This window comes from Mchenga conophoros, linkage group LG13 (assembly GCF_057382185.1).
Source record: "Mchenga conophoros isolate Kocher_MC1m ecotype Shallow Benthic linkage group LG13, M_conophoros_male_GT1.1, whole genome shotgun sequence".
Taxonomy (NCBI): Eukaryota; Metazoa; Chordata; class Actinopteri; order Cichliformes; family Cichlidae; genus Mchenga; species Mchenga conophoros.
The window spans coordinates 16,671,903-16,689,871 of NC_140538.1; the positions used below are offsets into that span (position 1 = coordinate 16,671,903).

Below are 17,969 nucleotides of genomic sequence, written 5' to 3' on the forward strand. Positions count from 1 at the left end.
TACATGTCATACTTTTATTAAGAAATTATAATAAAACGTACAACCTAAAAGCCTAAATTACAGTTCTATGCAATACTCACAGGCTTTAATGTAACCAAACCCATTAAATAGAATCCACACTGCCAATCAGAAAACACAGTAAATAATAGAAAACGTGATCCCCAAAATAAATGTTGTGTAAAAACATATAACAAAAATATTGTTCGTGCCATTTTAACTTTATTCAATCCCCCTGTATGTAGCAAATGAAGTTGTTCAGAGTAAAATGAAACGTCTAGACTGTGAGCTTAAATTTCCTGTATGTTTAATTTGAGATGATTTACATTACTAGTGATCATTTTGATTGTTGTGATCCATAGTAAAATATGCCTTAAGGACAATATGTATGTTACACTTCGGTATCAGACAGGATATAAAAGAGCAGCATATATTTGTAGAATATTTGATAAATAAATGTTACCCATGCATAGACTACAGAATGGCATCTCATTCAGGCACCTCACCATAGCCCGGGTACAGTAAGTAGAGAACACAACTCATCCAGAAAGTGTAGCAAACACAATACAAGACACGATAACCACGGAGGATTATCATGTCCTGGATTATCAATGGTGAAATTTGTTCACAACCATGCATATGATGAATATTTGGGCATATTTGTATTTAGTGTGTAAAATAAAAACAAAAAAACCAAACCCTCCACATTACATCTGGACTAAAGAAAGAACAGCAACCAGGATTTACTATTGCTATAAGTCTCTGAAAAAAGTCACCACATTTGGTGCCATACTATGAGATTCCTATAATACCACCAGTGAGAAAGGCAGAAATGTGTTTTGATAGCTTGCATGTTGGGATCACAAACTTAAAGTGTGTGTGTGTGTGTGTGTGTGTGTGTGTGTGTGTGTGTGTGTGTGTGTGTGTGTGAGAGAGAGAGAGAGAGAGGGGGAGGGAAAACAAGTGACCGTAACCACAATACTAAGGGCACACTGCCTCTTTTACAAAGTGTGAAAGGAGAAGGGAGGTAAGATTAGGTTACAGTTGTTTTCCTGTTAATGAGAGTCTGAAGTCACAGGAGACATCCCAGAATCCTTAGCAGTGTTCAAGGTGTCGGAGGCTGCTGGGGAAGAGACTGTCTCATAGATGAATCTGTAGAGGCTGACGTCAGGTCGTGTCGTGTGACAATTCTTGCACACCTCGTTGAAGTACTGGTTTAAAAGGTCGTACAGCTGCCCTGTGAGGGTAAAAAAAGGGTGGTGGAGAGAGGGGAAGAGAGGTGGAGGAGAGACAAAAGGGACGCGGTCAAGAAACATGTAAGGAAGACGGGATTTAAGAGAATAGGACCAAAAGCACAAACGAATCGTGAACGAGAGAAACAGACACTCAAGCAGGTAAGAAAAAAAAAATGAAGGTGTACTCGGGCTCATTTATAAAGCAAGCGCACATACGCACTCGCATACTGCAACCCCCCCCCCTGTAGCTCCACTTTAGGAAATGGATGGCTAGAGGGGAATTTCTCTGAAAGGCTTCAATAAATGTCAACAGAAGAAAAATGAAGAGAGGGAGAGGGAAGAGGCCGGGGCCAGTTTAGGCAGTAATCCACTCTGCGGCTCAGGCTGAATGGATGGGCTGAGGAGCGGGGATATGGCCCATATGGTAGAGTACCTTAACATACCCATGGAGTGTGTGCTGTTATTTATACACACAGTACTGTAATGACACCAAGAAGGAAAACCTCCCTTGAGGTACAAAAGCAAAAAGTTCCTGTTTCTAATAATTCTACTGAGTGACCACAGCTTAGCCACAAACGTCTTTTGTGTGAATCTTACCAACGGTGACCCGACTCTCGGTGAGGAAAGCGTGCATTTCATGAACATCTTTCATCAGCTGAGCATCTCCAAATGTGAAATACGCCACATCTCGCCCAGCCTCTGCTGCTGCCATGAATTGAATCAGCGCTGAAAAAGAGAGAAGGCGAATTTCAAGACGAAAATTCAGGCGACAACATTCCAGAATAAAACTATAAAGGTGTAATTGAGCGCTGAAAAGCATGACAGACTAAATAATTGGTCAATAAGCCAGATAACGTACAGCCTGTGGCATAAAAGAACATGAGTGGCAATTTGTATTAGTGGAGTAAATAATCCAGTGTTGGTAGAATAGCCTCGTAAACAGCATTCAGTCTCTGAGCTCCTGCAAATTAGGTTTCATGATTTTTAAATATTTAACAGAATGGTTATACAGTTCAGATTAATGACATCATTTGCAAAAGCTCTGTAATCTTTACTTCAAAATACCCGACTAGTGTTATGTAAATACCACATCTCAAGTCAGCTCCTGGACTTTCATGTAAAATACAGTTATTAGCTTCCAAAAATACCAACTATGCTAACACTGGAGCTAATGGGCGGGGCCCCCCGGAAGCTAATATCATCCTCGGGGACTATGTGAAGTCCAGGGGATCTATTCATAGCATGCTGCAGAGGAAATTAGCAGCTTCAGTTTTAAATCCAACAGTCCAGAAGCACAGCCTTAAAGCACTGATGTGCACAGCAAAAACAGGGTACATGCGCCATGAATTTAGGCATACAGAAAACTCTGCACATCCAACACACAATTGGCCAAAAAACAACAGTAAGGGTCTCCCTGCTTATGAAGACTGATGTTGTGTAAGCAAACTGAGACCAGCATCAGCTGGATTTATGGTCGTCTTTCTCTGTAATCAATCGCCCATTTAATGGAAAACATAAATGTGTCAGATGATCTATAAAAGACTGAAAAGGGACAGGAGAGTGACACCCTGGGAGAGCTTCTAATTGACTAGAGAGGCTTGAGAGAAACAGCATCTTGGAAATTGTCGTACACCATTAGCTACATAAATGCTGAAAGTCCTTCAGCAGGGGCTCTACTGACTGGGAGATGCCGTGATCAAGTTTGAGCTACTGATATTCACTGCAGTCTTGGGAATCCAGCCTTAAATTTTTAACGTAAGAAATGTGACACAGATGCTAGCCTAGTTTATAGATTTTGTTGCCATAAATCATCCAATTATACCTTTGAGCCGTGTGTCTCCGCCAAAAGCTCCGCAGCCCCAGTTGCCTGTGGCCACTGCAGAGAGGTGCTTCCTGTTGGCATTATTTCGATGGAATCCGCAGTATGCCTGGAACGAAAACAAAAGAGGGAGAAGGATGTAAGAGTGGGGAAGACAAACAAACAGTACAGTCTTTTCTATGATCTCTCAGAGTCTATTAAAATTAATTAAAATCACATTAATGTATAATGTGGGGGCAAGTGTTAACCCTCAGGCTGAACCATAAGCAAATATAAAAATATGCAATAAAGCATTTACTCGACTGAGAAGAGAAAAAAGTCCGTTAAAAAAGTGCATAATATATATTTTTCTTAGTCATGTGAAGAAAAAAAACTGCAGTAAATTGGGAGTAATACTATTGAGAGATATGTAGTATTTAGCAGTTAAGCGGTTTTACATATCACTTAGATTTTAGCAGCTGTACCAGACAAAATGTCAAAGCTCATGGTAGTGAACATTTTATCAAAAACAATATAACATCGGCCGTGTTCGGCACCATCGCACTGACACCTTTAAAAAGGTACTACAAATTAGAGCAGCACTTTATAGGTTTCTTGCCACCTTTCACAAACATGTTTGGAAAAAGAACCGCTGAACTAAATCTTCCCTCACCTTGTTGAGTTCTCTGGTCATCTTCTCGGGCAGAAACTGTTCCAGGAAGTGCCTGTATTTAAGAGCATCAATGGCCACAATCTCTGTACATCTTCTCTGCCAGTCATCCCTGGGAATGAAAGAAAGATTTTACATTTAAAATATCAGCACAAGTACCAACAAACACAAAAATAATCCTATGGAGGGGAGAGAAAAAATTACCTGGGTGTCTCGTCTTTGTGGATACCCACCCATTTGTAACTCTCAGCATAGCCAGAGTATTTACTGTATTGTTCAGCTCCTGCAGTATAAGACAAGGGAAATACAATATTACTCATTGCTCAGCAGTCAAAGCACACAGCAGGTTCTAAAATCAAATTTAGCGCTTTCTATGCTCCACATGAGCATACAGAGTATCAGCTTATATTGAATTGTCACGAATAAAGCCCACTGATTTAATAAGTAATCTGCTATGGGGTTTTAAATGAAAAGCTTTGAGCTACAACTGGGAGAAAATGTAAGAACAGAACAAGCAAAAATTAATTACTGACACACCCGTGTTTTTAAGAGATTGAGTCCTTTGTAACACCTAGGGTTATGTCCTAAGGGTTAGAATAATACACCTATGCTTCTTTCTGAAAAGGCTGCCCCTTAAAGGCTCCATACATTAGGAATGATGTGGTTATATTACACTTTGTTGAAGAGTAGAAGTTAAACATGTGAACTAAAGTTGTATGAGCAGAGTATGAGAAAGTGTTTCTTAAGTTAATGGGCAGAAGCCACTAGAACAAAAACCAGCAATTATGGATAATTTTGCAAATATTTAATAAAAAATTTTTAATGTACATTTTTTTCTGCATTACATATAAAACTTTTTTGGTTTCCACAGAAATTGCGTTTTCTAGTAAGGCACTGGCTGTGCAAACAAAAGGAGCAGTTGCTTTAAAGGATACTGTGCCACTGCAGGTCCAGCACTGCAATTAAAGTGCTTTCCACAACACCAGCGACTCCTAACGTCAAAGAACAGGCTGCCCATATCACTGTGTCCACCAAAATTCTTCCTCCTCTCTATTCACCTTGAGCCACTTCAGTCTGGCAACCGCCCATAATGGCATCCCGCTATGCTGACGTCCATCAGGAGATTGCATCGCAGACCTTGTCTTCCGGTGTAAAACGCCAGTGGGCATTCAAACTTAGACTTGAGTTTTGTTTTACAAGTACTCTGACATTAAAGTTCCAGATGCACTTGAAGACTTGTGCTAGGGCATCGCTAAAGATGAAGAAATATGATCAACTCGACAAAAGAGAAAAGAGTCTAGCAAGAGAAATGGGACTTTAAGAGGAAACACAGCATTCGTGCAAGGAATACTGAAGATTTTAATGAATCTATGGCATAACTGGCCCATTCCATTAGTGCAGCAATGACCTTAGTTGGGCTATAAATTCTTTTCTGTCCAAATGTAATAAAGTTAAGTGGAGAGGAGGAGGATGGAAGAGGGAGGGAAGCACTATGAGGGGAGGGAAAGAGGGGGACAGCGACTAACCACCTGAAGGTCACTGGGGAGAGATAGGAATTTCAAGGAAGACAACATGGCGCCACATAAAAACAGACAACGATTGGCTTGCTGACAGAGTTCGTTTTTTTTTTTTCCATTGTGTGTGTTTCTTTGGTAAAGTGGTCCAGCAGCATGAACGTCATCCTATTTGTTTTTTCTACTTTTCAACCGACCAAAATAACAAGCATATAAAGTATGCCGAGGGACATCCGACAATGCAAATGTATTTTAATTTTTTTCAGATTTGTGTCACCTTACAAAAAAACAGAATCAATCAATAGCAGGCATTTTTGAGCGATTTAAGTCAAAAAGATATATTCTCATGCCAAAAAGATGAATTTATCAAACAGCATAATGTCTCAAAATGATCATTTTATGAAATAAAAGCATCAAAACAGTAAAACAAAGTAAGTGTTTATATTTTTTCCACACGTCTGCATATCTTAATCTGCACATACTTCTTTCTGTTGACACTGTCGAGATGTGAGGCATGGAAAAGAAAAAAAGAAAAGGTAGGATGACCAGAATTGCAAGAGGGAGGCAAATGAGAGGAAAGAATAACCGAAACACTGAGTTGGAGGTTGAAAAATAGAGCAATTCTGCTTGGGAGAAATGAAGGATAACCAAGCAGTCCCATCTGAATCAATGCAATGGATTTACCTTCGGACTGGAAGGAAGTATGAGGGCAAAAATAAATGGAGCCCAATAAACACAAAGAGCTCAATGAACAGGAGAAAATAACTCAGTGATGGACGAAACACCGGTTTGAACCAAAATGTAATACTAGAAAGGCATGGGAGATACATAGATGTGTCTAGTTTCTATTGGAGAAAGAGGAAAGCCAACACAATACCAAGGAATAATTGCCAAATAATAGCCTATATACCCCATGGCATGAAGATAAATTAAATGTAGAGTATTTATAGTCTGGTTACACCATATATCAGTGTCTAGTGGTTCTATATGTTTTGTAATAGTGTTTACTTTCTACTTGAAATAATCCAGTACATGTACATTACATAAGGGGACAGCTTGCATTGATACTCAAGTATTATTACACAATCAATAAATCTATCTATCCATCTATCCATCCATTTTATGACAATATTTCTATGTTGCAGGATCAGTACTCTAGATTTTCCTCTCCCTAACCACCTCCTCAAGCTCTGAAAGGCGGTATAGAAGGGGGACACCAACAGCCAACCAACAGATGTAAGTTCTCAAGCACGTCCTGACTCCGCCACATCCTCTCCTGGTAGGCGATACCTGTAGAAGGTGCCTGTAAGTATCTTAGTCAGATGTCTAAACCACCTCGACCATGTCCTTTGATATGTAAAGGTACTATAGCAGCTCAATACTGAGCCCCTCCTAAATGACTCCTCATCCTATCTTTATAGGAGAGCCCTTTCGGAAGAAGCTCACTTCCCCCACTTATGTCCACAAAATTACTCTTTCAGTCACTAGCTAAAGCTACTGACTTATTAGAGTAGGGATGTAGATCAACCAGTAAATTGATAGCTTTGCCGTCTCTTCACCACCACCACAGATCACACTGTACCGAACGCTGCACAGCTCCTCTACTCGAGACAGCAAGTGGAGTGAGCACTGAGTGAGCCCTCCACCCATTTCCAGCCAACAACTACTATCTCAAAATTGACTTGCCAATTTCATTCCCACCATATCACATTCAGTTGCAAACCAGTCCAGTATGACCAGGAGGCCATTAGTCATTGAATTTAAAAAAAAAACACCTCATTCACAAAAAGCAAAGAGGTGATTCTGAGGCCCTCAAGCTAGAGACAAGCCGCTATTTGGCTATGCCTCAAAATTCTACCCATGAAAGTTATGAAGACAACCAGTGACAAAGGGCAGACCTGGCAGAGCCCAAACCCCACCACAAACAAGCCCAACTAAGTGGCAGCAATGCATAGCATGCTTTCACTTAGCTATAGCCCAAAACAAGAGGCCAAATACACAATACTCCTGAAAAACATCCCACAGGACATCCCAGGGAAAACCGTTAGTCAAACTCCCTTGAGATGATCAAGACCTTTTCCAGTGTTTGACAACCAGGTTGAAACCACACTGTTCCTTCTGAATCAGAGGTTCTAACTAATAAATGGACTCTCCGGAGGATCATGCTCATCAGGCTCTCATTGTTGTTGCCCAGGTGAGCATGGAGATCCCCTGGAGGACAACAAAGTCCCCACATGGTGACTCTTACAGCGTCCTGCTCAGTGACTCCAAGAAAACTTTTCAGCACATACTGTAAGCACAAACAAAAGTCAGGACCCATTCCCCAGGCAGAAAGAGCAGGGAGACAACCTTCTTATCCATCTGAAAACAACCCCAAAACATGAAATCACTTTTTCTTTAACTAAAAAAAAAAAAAAAAATAGATTGCAGTGATCAAGTTCCCAGTAAAAATGTCATACAAATCAAAGCCTCAAGACTTAAAAATACATATGTTTGTGTGAGAAAAAGAAAGAAACTACACACCTGTGATGATGAGGCATTCATTGTATTCAAGAGCTTCAGTAAAGAGGCGAGAGATAATGAGTTCAGGGTTGATAAGGAACCTGATTTCTTCTTGGACCAGTCCATGTCCTGTGACTCCACCACCTACAAACCTGTTGGCAAAGTCCACCTAGTGAAATAAAAAAAAAAAAAAAAAAAGAAAAAGAAAAGAAAAAAAGAAGGACATTTGTTTGGCCTCAAACTTGAAATTAACATTTATTTAAAAAAAATACAGATTTCTATTTGGTTTGTTGCATGACATGACATGTACGGTATGACATACTGCCCTTTGACCTATCAGTATAAATGAGAGAATTTGTGAAATTCTGTCACTGTCACTCCTGTTATTTAAACAAATACTTCAATTAGTGTCTCATTATCTATCCTTTTGTCCACTGTGGCCATTTATATCAGATAAATCTATAAAGATCATTGCAATGATCCTTCCTGCATGGAAATAATCCAATCAGGAAATTGTAACAGAACACAACCCATGAAGTCTAAAGATGTACTTCAAATCTACAGTGCATGAATGTGTGCAGATTTCCCACATGTCTGAGTTTTGCATTTTCTAAGAGGCCTCACTATTCATTGTCTATTCAGTGTTTATTCAACAAAGAGAAAAAGGAACCGGCCAATAAAAGGTCATTGCTGTTCAGCAGTCTGCCAACTTTATCTGCGTTTTATCCAGTTGCATCTTTTATAACTTACTAAAAGTAAAGGACTTGTCCATCTGAAATTTTTAAGACTGAACAACATATTTGAGTTATGTCAAAAACTACAACCAAACCAATTTGACACCAACTCCTAGTGTCACAATCTAAAGTCACAAACCCTGAGAATCAATATACAGTCAGGTAAAGAAAAGAAAAGTGCTACAGCTCTGATTCTACAGGCCTCAGCTACCATGTTAAAAATGAAAGTTCATGACAATACAATTAGAAAAAGACAATAGTATGGAAGGGTTGCCAAGGGAAACCCTCTTCTCTCTCTCTGCAAAGAACATGGCAGCACAGTGTAGGTTTGCCAAGTTGGATCTGAACAAACACCAAGACTTCTTGAACAATGTCCTTTGGAGATGTTTGATGAAACCAACACAGCTTCTCAGCAGAAACACCTCAAACCATGTCAAGCACGGTGGTGGAGTGGTGATGAGTCAGGCTTCTTTTGCAGTCACATGACCATGTTTTTCAGTCTTAAAAAACTTCAACCCAATCCAGCTAAAAAAAATACATATATAATGATATGAAATGACCAAAATAACAGTCTGGACTAGGGATGGGTTCTGACATAAACGGTAGTAACCAGACCGAAAAGCAGCGCACATTTCGGTGCTTTATTTCGGTGCTTTTTTTTTCCTGAGCTGTGATACACTTTAGATTCTAGCCAATCATTTTACGTTTCCGAGGATAGTAGGCGGGCCCAGGTACGTACGTTCTGTTAGAGCAGAGCTACAGATTAAAAATGTCCAAGGCGAAGCAGTCAAAAGTCTGGCTGTACTTCACAGCAAAATATGCAAACTCAGCAGCAACAAGTGCTTTAAGCTGATACTGTGATACTGTCAAAGGAGGTAACACCTGAAATCCGATGAAACACCTGGTGACGCATAGCGTTTTTTTTTAAAGCCCAGAAATGCGCCGTATTTGATAGCTTGCTGCGAGACCTCACACCGAGCACATCTACTGCGGGTGGGTTACCTGTTATGCAACATCCCCCAAAAACACGAAGAGGAGAGTCCTGGCCCCTAGCCCTGCCAGTGTAGCAGAAATGATGACGGATGACGGTGGCAGCAGCAGCCGTTCTTCTCTGCGTGAGTAGCTAATTTACATTGAGTAGGCTAACCACGTTATTACATTAATGCATGTAAGGTGAACTAGCAAACATCATCATAGCTACATGCGGCTGTCCTCTTGTTTGATGGCAGATACTCCCTTCACCCTGGCTAAAAAGGCTAAAATGCCCAAAGAAAAAGTGGAAAACAGTTAAACATGAGAGGTTTAGGACAAAGTTTGTGTTCTCCATTCTTTAAGCACCGGTTTGAGCACCGTTTGAGCACCGGCACCGTTTCAAAAGTACCGATTTGGCACCGGTATCGGATAAAACCTAAACGATACCCATCCCTAGTCTGGACTGATATTAATGACATTTTCCACATTTCAAAATCCTCTCTGTTACCCACAAAGTTCAAGATCTACACTGAATAGAGTCCAAGAAATAAAATTTTAAAAAACAGCCCAGGGATTTGTTGAAATAAGATAAATCCATACCAATAACTGATATGTTTGTGCTTATTTCTAGGACTCATGCTTCTTTGGGGAAGTATTTTCAGTGTGGTGCTTGAGCTTCATGCCTTGAAAGACCAGATCTTGTTTTTGTGGCACGCATAAGAGAACATCCCATTCAAATCACAATGCGGATATTTAAACAGCTTGTCAGGGGTGAAGGTTCTGCTCAGTGGCCCACAGCTACGTCAATCTGTGTGACAGTGGGTTTGTGTATGTTTTCTAACCAGCCACTCAACTCCTCACCTTCACTGGTTTACCCCTAACCTCACCCCCCACCCTTCAATCTCACCTCCCGACAGGATGACAGCTCGCTCTGCCCTATCAAAACTCAACACACAACCAATATCCAGCCTGCTGAGGTAGCCATCAATCCGCCTACAGGACTCCAAGCTCACTGGGTCACCCCAGTGAGATGGATCCCCGACGTCATCTTTGTCTCTGTGTGCCTCCTTCTCCCTCATCCCCCACTCCAGGGTCCTCTCCTCCACCCTTGCCACTCGGAGCTACTCATGTGTATACATCAGCTGTCAACTAGAGTAAAATAAATGCGGCAGCTACACAGAAACAACAAGGGGGGTAAGAAGATGGGGTGAGTCACTGCAGACAGAGATTCAATAACTTGCATTGATATGCACAAAAATCATACAACTGGTTTAAAGCTGAAGGTCATATTTTTACTTTTTAAGCAAGAAAAATAGACTGATTGACAGAATCATACTCATTAGGTGTAACCACAGTAAAAAACTGCAGAATACTATTTGTATTTAAAATTAAAATTCTCACATTAAAAGAGAAAAGATGCTGTTAAGAAGTGCTTTGGATATTTTTAACAAGACATGGATGACATGAAAGTATTTAATTACTGAAGTCAGAGGTAAAACTGTGTGCTTAGTGTGTGGTAAAACATTCCTACCTGGAGCATTCCATATCCATGTTCCTCAATTGTCCCTTCACAAGTGATATGCAGGCGTGTCAGCTGAGTCTGAGAGCTGGACAAAAAAAAGGGGAGAAAAAAAAACCAACGATTACAAACACTTCAACATTCATGTGGACTTCTCATCCACATTGGGGCCCTTTACTCTTTCAAATCCACCCTTTAAAAACACTGTCCTACTACTACTTTCATTGTAGGAATTTATATAATGGCAATTATCTGTGCACATGAGCACCAAAGAAGCTATGAGGAGTTGATGGTCACTATCCCACTCAGACAAAATCAACACACTTCAAAGTTATTCAGGAAAGATTTAGTGAAACTTTGATAGAATTTCAGGGTTTTACTTCCTGTTAAAATAACAATTACTCCCCTACAACAATTATATGCCTTCACAGAATGCAGAATATACTATTTGTTTTGGACAGAGTATGCCATGAATCGCAAGATAATTTATTTTAAATGCACTTCATTAGTTTATTATGTTCATAAGGAACCAGAGAAGTAATTATTACCTTTCCCAGTCTGGTGGATTGTTTAGTGTTTGTCTTGTAAATGTAACAAGACCCTTGGGTGCTTAAAAATAAAGCAGACAAAAGGTTATTCAACTGAAAGACACAGGGAAGCGCAACAACTTCTACAACATTATGTTAGTTATTTTCATTGCTTACTAGTCTGTGTAACTCTCCTGAAGTAACACAGCAGAGTTTTCAATTTCTCAATTTTTCTTGGTGAAGGACCTTCAAACAACCTGAAACCAAAAGAAAATGCATGTCTGAGTTAAAAAACACTTAATTTAAAACACTACATGAAAAGGTTTATACAACTTCTGAAAAAAAGAGTAAAATGTACAGTATCTCCCCTTCAAAGTAGTGTCTGTATGCCGTTCAGGCATATAAACAGTCAAACAAATTGAATGGTGACACTTGGCATTGTGCTATCCAGCCAACTATCCAGTAGACCAACGGGAGGGGATGTAGAAGTGCAAGTCATCACAGCAACACTTCCACAGCAATGCTGAAAGCATAACCTTTCCAGAATATCTACGATGGAACATGAAGCCAAATCTAATTCAGGTCTAATTTTAGATTTTTATGGGGCAAGTTCCAAAACTTTATAATAGCACCTGTATTTTTGACATTAAATAATGTGTTACATTTTAGAAGATGAGAGGCATTAATGTTTCACTCATTTATTATCTAAAGCTCACTGCACAACAGGAACATGAGTGAAGTCACGCTTTCAAACTGGCATGATGTCTCTCCCATCTACCCTCATCCTTCATACAACGGCACTGCCTGAGGCCCCGTTTCAGTTTTTCAGTTACTATTAAACTAGGGTGGAGGGATGGAGAGAGCATTGGATGGAAAGCTTAAATCACCCCCATTCTAGTACACTCCCTCCATTAAAAGCGACCTAAGCTGATGACTAACCATAGTTCAGCATCTCTCCCTCCCACCACTTTCTGCTCAGACCGGTAAAGAAATAAAAACAGAGGGAACAAATTAAATGAAAAGGTAATTTGCTAAAAGCCTTACTGTGAGTAAAGAAAAAAAGCAATTTATTTAAGATAATTTTTTCATGTCAGTTTTGGTTTTCTCTACACAGCACTTTACTCATCCTCTGTGAACCCCTTCAACCCATCAGTTCCTTTAGTCAGTGTTAATTTGGCATAATGTATCCTGGAGGACAACATGACTATGAGAAAGTGTAAGTGAAACAAGTAAATTACAGTGGGATTTACAGTATAGCCACAAATTATACCGCACTTGAGAAAGAAGGACTACTAATTATGAAGGATTTTGTTACAAAATATACTGCAGCAATTTTCATTTAAGGACAGTAATTAGTTGGTTCTTGTCGTCTATAACCGTACCTACTGCATAAAGTGCATATGGAGACAATATTTCTGACAGTTTTGCCATAACCTGTTCAGCTATTTCCTTGCAAACAAGGTAGACCATCTCACAATGACTTAAAAACAAAAACGGGTATTTATTTCTTACTAATGAGCCTTCATTGTTGACCAAACTGTTATTGGAATTCCCTATGTCATTTTCTTCTCAAACCCAGGAAAAGAAAAGCCATAAAATGACAAGTCTTCTGCTTTCTATCCTCTTCCTTGAATCTATCCATCACTTAACAGAGGACAAATCTCGACAGTTCTGCCAAAACAGCAATCAGCAGATTGCTTGCTGCTCTGTTTGCCCAAGACAGAGCGTTAGTGTAACCGATAAGCAAAGTGACGGACACTCCCTCAATTACTGCGAGAAGGGGAGGGCGTGTAACGATCCAGGACCCATTTTAGACTGCAGCGGTTGTCTCGTCTCGTTTCCTCAGAAACACAAAGACTTTTTTCCCCCTCTCTTGGCCTTTCCTGTATTTTGCTCTAGGCAGAAATACTGACAGTGAAGGCAGACCCAAGTGGTCTGAAACAGCCAACGCTGCAACTAAAATCAATACTTACATCATTACAGACACAGATATCGTGCCCTCAAACAGATGACACACAGATGACACTGAAAGTGCAATTATGGTTTAGATAAAATAAGGCAGCTGAAGGTTATATGGACCAAATCAAAGATAATTAGTAGGATGACAGGATTTGTAAAATAATTCTATCGAACCTTAAAGACAGAGCAGATGCATAATACTCTGAACTAGAGGAGGGAGTTATTTGCTGTATAATACTATAACAACAAGAAATATTTAGGAATTCATGCAGATAGCAGGAGACTATGTAAAGCTACAGAGTGGGATCACCAAGTGCTGGGGCGCAAAGTGGTTCCCAACACTCTGCTGACTCAGTAACTACAGTGCAAACCTCCGCTGGCACTGACATTAGTACAAAAACTGTGCGGCAGAAGCTTCATGGCATAAGTTTCCACTGTCAAGCAGCTGCTGTAGATGTGATGTGTAGGTGACCAGTACTTTGTCTATATAGTCTAAGATGCATAAATCAAGTTATATTGATATGAATGAGATGTTATTGCCTGAATTCAAATCATATTGTGCTTTTATAAGATGATAAAGGGAATAAATATATAGACAGTATAAAAGGTGGATTCAGCCCATGGTTGCTGAAGTCCTGTTTTGAAGATCTCTGGCTCTCTTCCACATTTTCTCTTCATTCACCCTCAACTGGTCGAACCAGATGGCTGTTTTTCTCCCCCCACTGTCGCCAAGTGCTTGCTCATAGGGAATGGTCTGACTGTTTGCAGTTTTCCCTGTATTATTATGGGGGTTTACCTGGCAATATAAAGCACCTTCAGGTGACTGTTGTGGTAATTTAGCCTTATATAAAAAAAACCAAATGGAATTCGACTGAAAGATGAAATTGAGTGTTTCTGCTATTGCCTTGCGTCTGACTGTGAAAACGCACACTCATTGGATAATGACTTGTGATTAACAGTCTATTAGCCAGTAAACATGTGTTTTCATAGCACAGATAAGCCTCCAGTTTTAAAACATAATATAATGAAGATTTACAAATTCAAATGAATTTTTATTCAATATGATCAAAAAATGAGTGACTGAGGCCATAAACTCAGATCAACAGTGTTTACAAAGGTCAGATCAGAAAGCCGCTCTTTCGTAGACTTCTACAGGACCAGAAGTCTTTTTTTTTTCAACTACAGCTATCGCCATCTGGTGGCTTTCAGATAGAATGGAGGCTTTAAGGCACTTCTACATTGTTTCACAGTCTACACATAAATGTTACCAATGGGTCATTTTAACCTGTTAGCAGCTAGTTGCTAGGCAATGTCATGGCATCATGGTATCAGATACAGATAAGAACCATCAGGGGTCAAAGATGTACCTGTGTGCCCATTTTGATTGTTCAACTCCTGAACATGAAAGAGTTGTTTGTGGGCAGATTTTGTGTGTTATGCTAAGATTATTCCATTTTAATAATATCCATTTTCCACCTTTGAATTTCTTTTTCTCCACAGCAAGTTCATTTATTTTCCAATTTATTTTGACAAACACCACCATGACGAGCGATGAACTAGTCACTCTGGTGAGTCAAACTGGAGCGGGAATCCATTAAACGCCTAAAATGAATACAAATGTTGATATTTGGCAGCAGTATATCAATAAAGCAAGAGGCAGCGTATACAATAAACTGAAAAATTTATTTGTTCCATCTGAAAATGACCAGCAATTAGAGCCCATGTAGATAGCAGAGAATGTCAAAATTCATAGCACTAAATGTTCATGTTCTGCAAAGAATATGGGAACTCATTATAAGGTATTACCGAACCAACGCCTTCAGTGTGTCAGGCAACAACCCTAAGGTATTGCAAATGTCACTAATGAGGAGAAGGGCCTCATGGAAATAGGGGAAAATTGAGTTGAGGTATTGTCTGGACAGTGTTCAGGATATACAGAGGCACTTACTGTCCAAACATGAAGTTGCAAAGCATGTAATAAAATCTAATTATAACTCTGTTACCAGCCATTCTCACCTATAAACAATATGTCAACTTTCTAGCCACTATCAAATGGGGGAAAAATACTTGGAAAAAATGCCTATCCGATTCAATTAGCTACCTGTTCATAGTCATCATGTCATAACTTTTCACACTCAGACAAGTTTTGCTTTTTGTAATAGTTTCTTATGTTCTGTTATACACAAAACTTTGCTTTGTGTCATAATTCATATGTCATCCACAGTTCTTGTCCTGTTTCACATAAATTCTTCTTTCTTGTTACCAATACTCAAAACAAAACATTGGGCAGGAAAACACAACAGTAAAAATCATTTTCAATTCAGATAAACTTCTAAATACACTTCCGGAAAAACAACAGCCACTATAAACAGAAGACGTGACTTAGATAAATGTAACCACATCTGTAATAGGATAAACCAGATCAATGGCGTAGTAGCTCATCCAGGTAGAGATCCATCACAATTCACAGGTTACTGCTCATAAAATGAGAAACAAAATTTGGTTGAAAGCCTATTAGGCGATCATTGAGTGCAATAGGAAGGAATAGAGAATCATGTGAATTATGGATGAGGGATGCTTCACTGTGACATAAAATCATCGGTCATTAAGCCGAATTCGTTTTAAAAAATAGTTTTTATTCTTTTAAGGTGGAAAATTACGTTCTCTCCATTTAGGTAGATCTTAAAAAGAAAGTAAGTAAGAAAGTAAGATATTTAGACTGGCAGTTTACTTTAACCTGCTATATCTTTACAATGTCAGCTGTCACCTACACTTCACACCTGTTATGTTCGGAGCAAAAGCACAACAGCACATCATTGTTATACGTTTAGGCTATAAAGTTGCATGACTTCCTTTTTTTTTTAGAACAAATAAAGTGACACTTCAAGTTATGAGAAGCCAGTGACACACAGACAAGCAGACAAGTGTTCACTTTAAAACAGTCTATTATAACAATTTGTTTCCATTAGCTAACCCATGCTTTCTTAACACACCACTGGTTTTGAGTAGGTTGTAAGAAAGAACTCCAATTTAACACTCCTACTGGGATCTCCCTCCCACGCATGGGGTATAACATGGAGAAAGATCCTCAGCCCACAGCCCCATCCTCAAATCGATAACATGATATTTGCAGTTACACCACAAACTGCAATATAACAACTAAAAACAAATGACAAACCGTGGCTCCATTCATACAGAAATCAGTTCATTGTTTTTCCAACCACTGCAGCCAAGGTAAATTTCGACACTGAATGTGCAAGAAACAATATGAACAGAAAGTAAGTAAAAACAAAACAATTCATCTATTAAGGGTTTTCAAGGCAGTAGTGCCCCCTGATGGATGTTAGTTTAATTTGAATGGTAGGATCATTAAAAACAGAGTCGCTCAAAACAATCACACTGAGGCAGATAGCTGAAATTTATAAGAAAAAACCTATTACTGATATGTATTATAGATACTGAGGGACGGATTTGATCCTCAGTTATAGGGTAGAACAGCAACAGGGTTCAATCACCTTAGACGTCCTCTGTCCTGCTCTAAATAAAGGCTTACAAAGCAACATTGTGGGCACTAAAGGGGAAAACCTTTTTTTGTATAAAATACTAATAACAGCAGGCTGCTGGTGATTTCTTTTGTTTTGTGTGCTTTCACCTGTAGAAGTTGATCTCAGGATAATTGCCATACTCGGACTTGCGGGAGTTGCGTCGAGGGAATGTGCAGAAGAAGGCGTTGGCCAAAAGACAGGCTATTTGCTCCTGAGAAAGGGTCAGAGACTGATTCATCCTTGACTTAAGTAAAGGAATTGGCTGTAAATAGAGAAAAAAACAGAAAAATCAAAAAATCCAATCAGTGATTTGATGATACAATGCCAATGCTACAGTGACAAAGCAAAAAGTAAGAGAAGGGATTACAGTAACAAAGACAGATGCAGAAAAAAACAGACAAAGTAATATGGGTTTAGTGGTGTAGGCTAAAGAGCTAATGAGGATAGATAATTAGTTTAGCAATCTAGCAAACACTGAGAGTTCCATTAGCTAAATGGGTGGTAGCAATTAAGGTCCCAGTTCTCTTGCTCTCCCCCAGGTTTGTTCAGTCAGGCACACAGGGCCCATCCATCTTCACTGATTAAGGCTAAAGAGCCTCCCAAGGCTGCCCAGTTAGCAGATCAATACCAGCTCTAATAACGCACATATAAATATTAGGCTTGACGCTTAATACTGCCAAACACAGCTGAGAGAGTCAGAAAGCTTCATTATTCAATATCTGCAAATAATGCCCTTTAAAATGGAATTTGTAACAGAAACTCCATCCTCTAGTTAAAGTGGATAATACTTAAACCTCTGCCCCTGGCTCTCAACGTAAACAGGAACTAGAGGGATTCCCCTATCCCGCAGTGGGAGCTGAATTCTCTTTATTAAATTATACTGAAGACTGAAATAGATAACGTGATTACAAAAATACCAATCCTGTAATTCTCAGATAGCTAAAATTGATGACAGAAGAGGGAAACAAGGACAAATGGACATGACATTTAAAAGAAC

The 17,969-nt window shown here is 39.4% G+C and overlaps 1 protein-coding gene across 2 annotated transcripts in view; it reads right to left on the reverse strand.

The window, feature by feature from the left end:
• parga (poly (ADP-ribose) glycohydrolase a) overlaps positions 1-17,969 on the reverse strand; it is a 28,394-nt gene continuing 10,425 nt past the window's right edge. For both annotated transcript variants that reach the window (XM_085296774.1, XM_085296773.1), the window contains exons 9-18: positions 17,080-17,234; positions 11,646-11,725; positions 11,490-11,550; positions 10,954-11,029; positions 7,738-7,885; positions 3,905-3,983; positions 3,704-3,812; positions 3,055-3,160; positions 1,830-1,958; positions 1-1,234 (exon numbers count right to left, since the gene is read on the reverse strand). In XM_085296774.1, the coding sequence (XP_085152900.1) occupies positions 1,053-1,234; positions 1,830-1,958; positions 3,055-3,160; positions 3,704-3,812; positions 3,905-3,983; positions 7,738-7,885; positions 10,954-11,029; positions 11,490-11,550; positions 11,646-11,725; positions 17,080-17,234 (1,125 nt within the window). In that variant the 3' untranslated portion in view covers positions 1-1,052. The remainder of the gene's footprint in view (positions 1,235-1,829; positions 1,959-3,054; positions 3,161-3,703; positions 3,813-3,904; positions 3,984-7,737; positions 7,886-10,953; positions 11,030-11,489; positions 11,551-11,645; positions 11,726-17,079; positions 17,235-17,969) is intronic.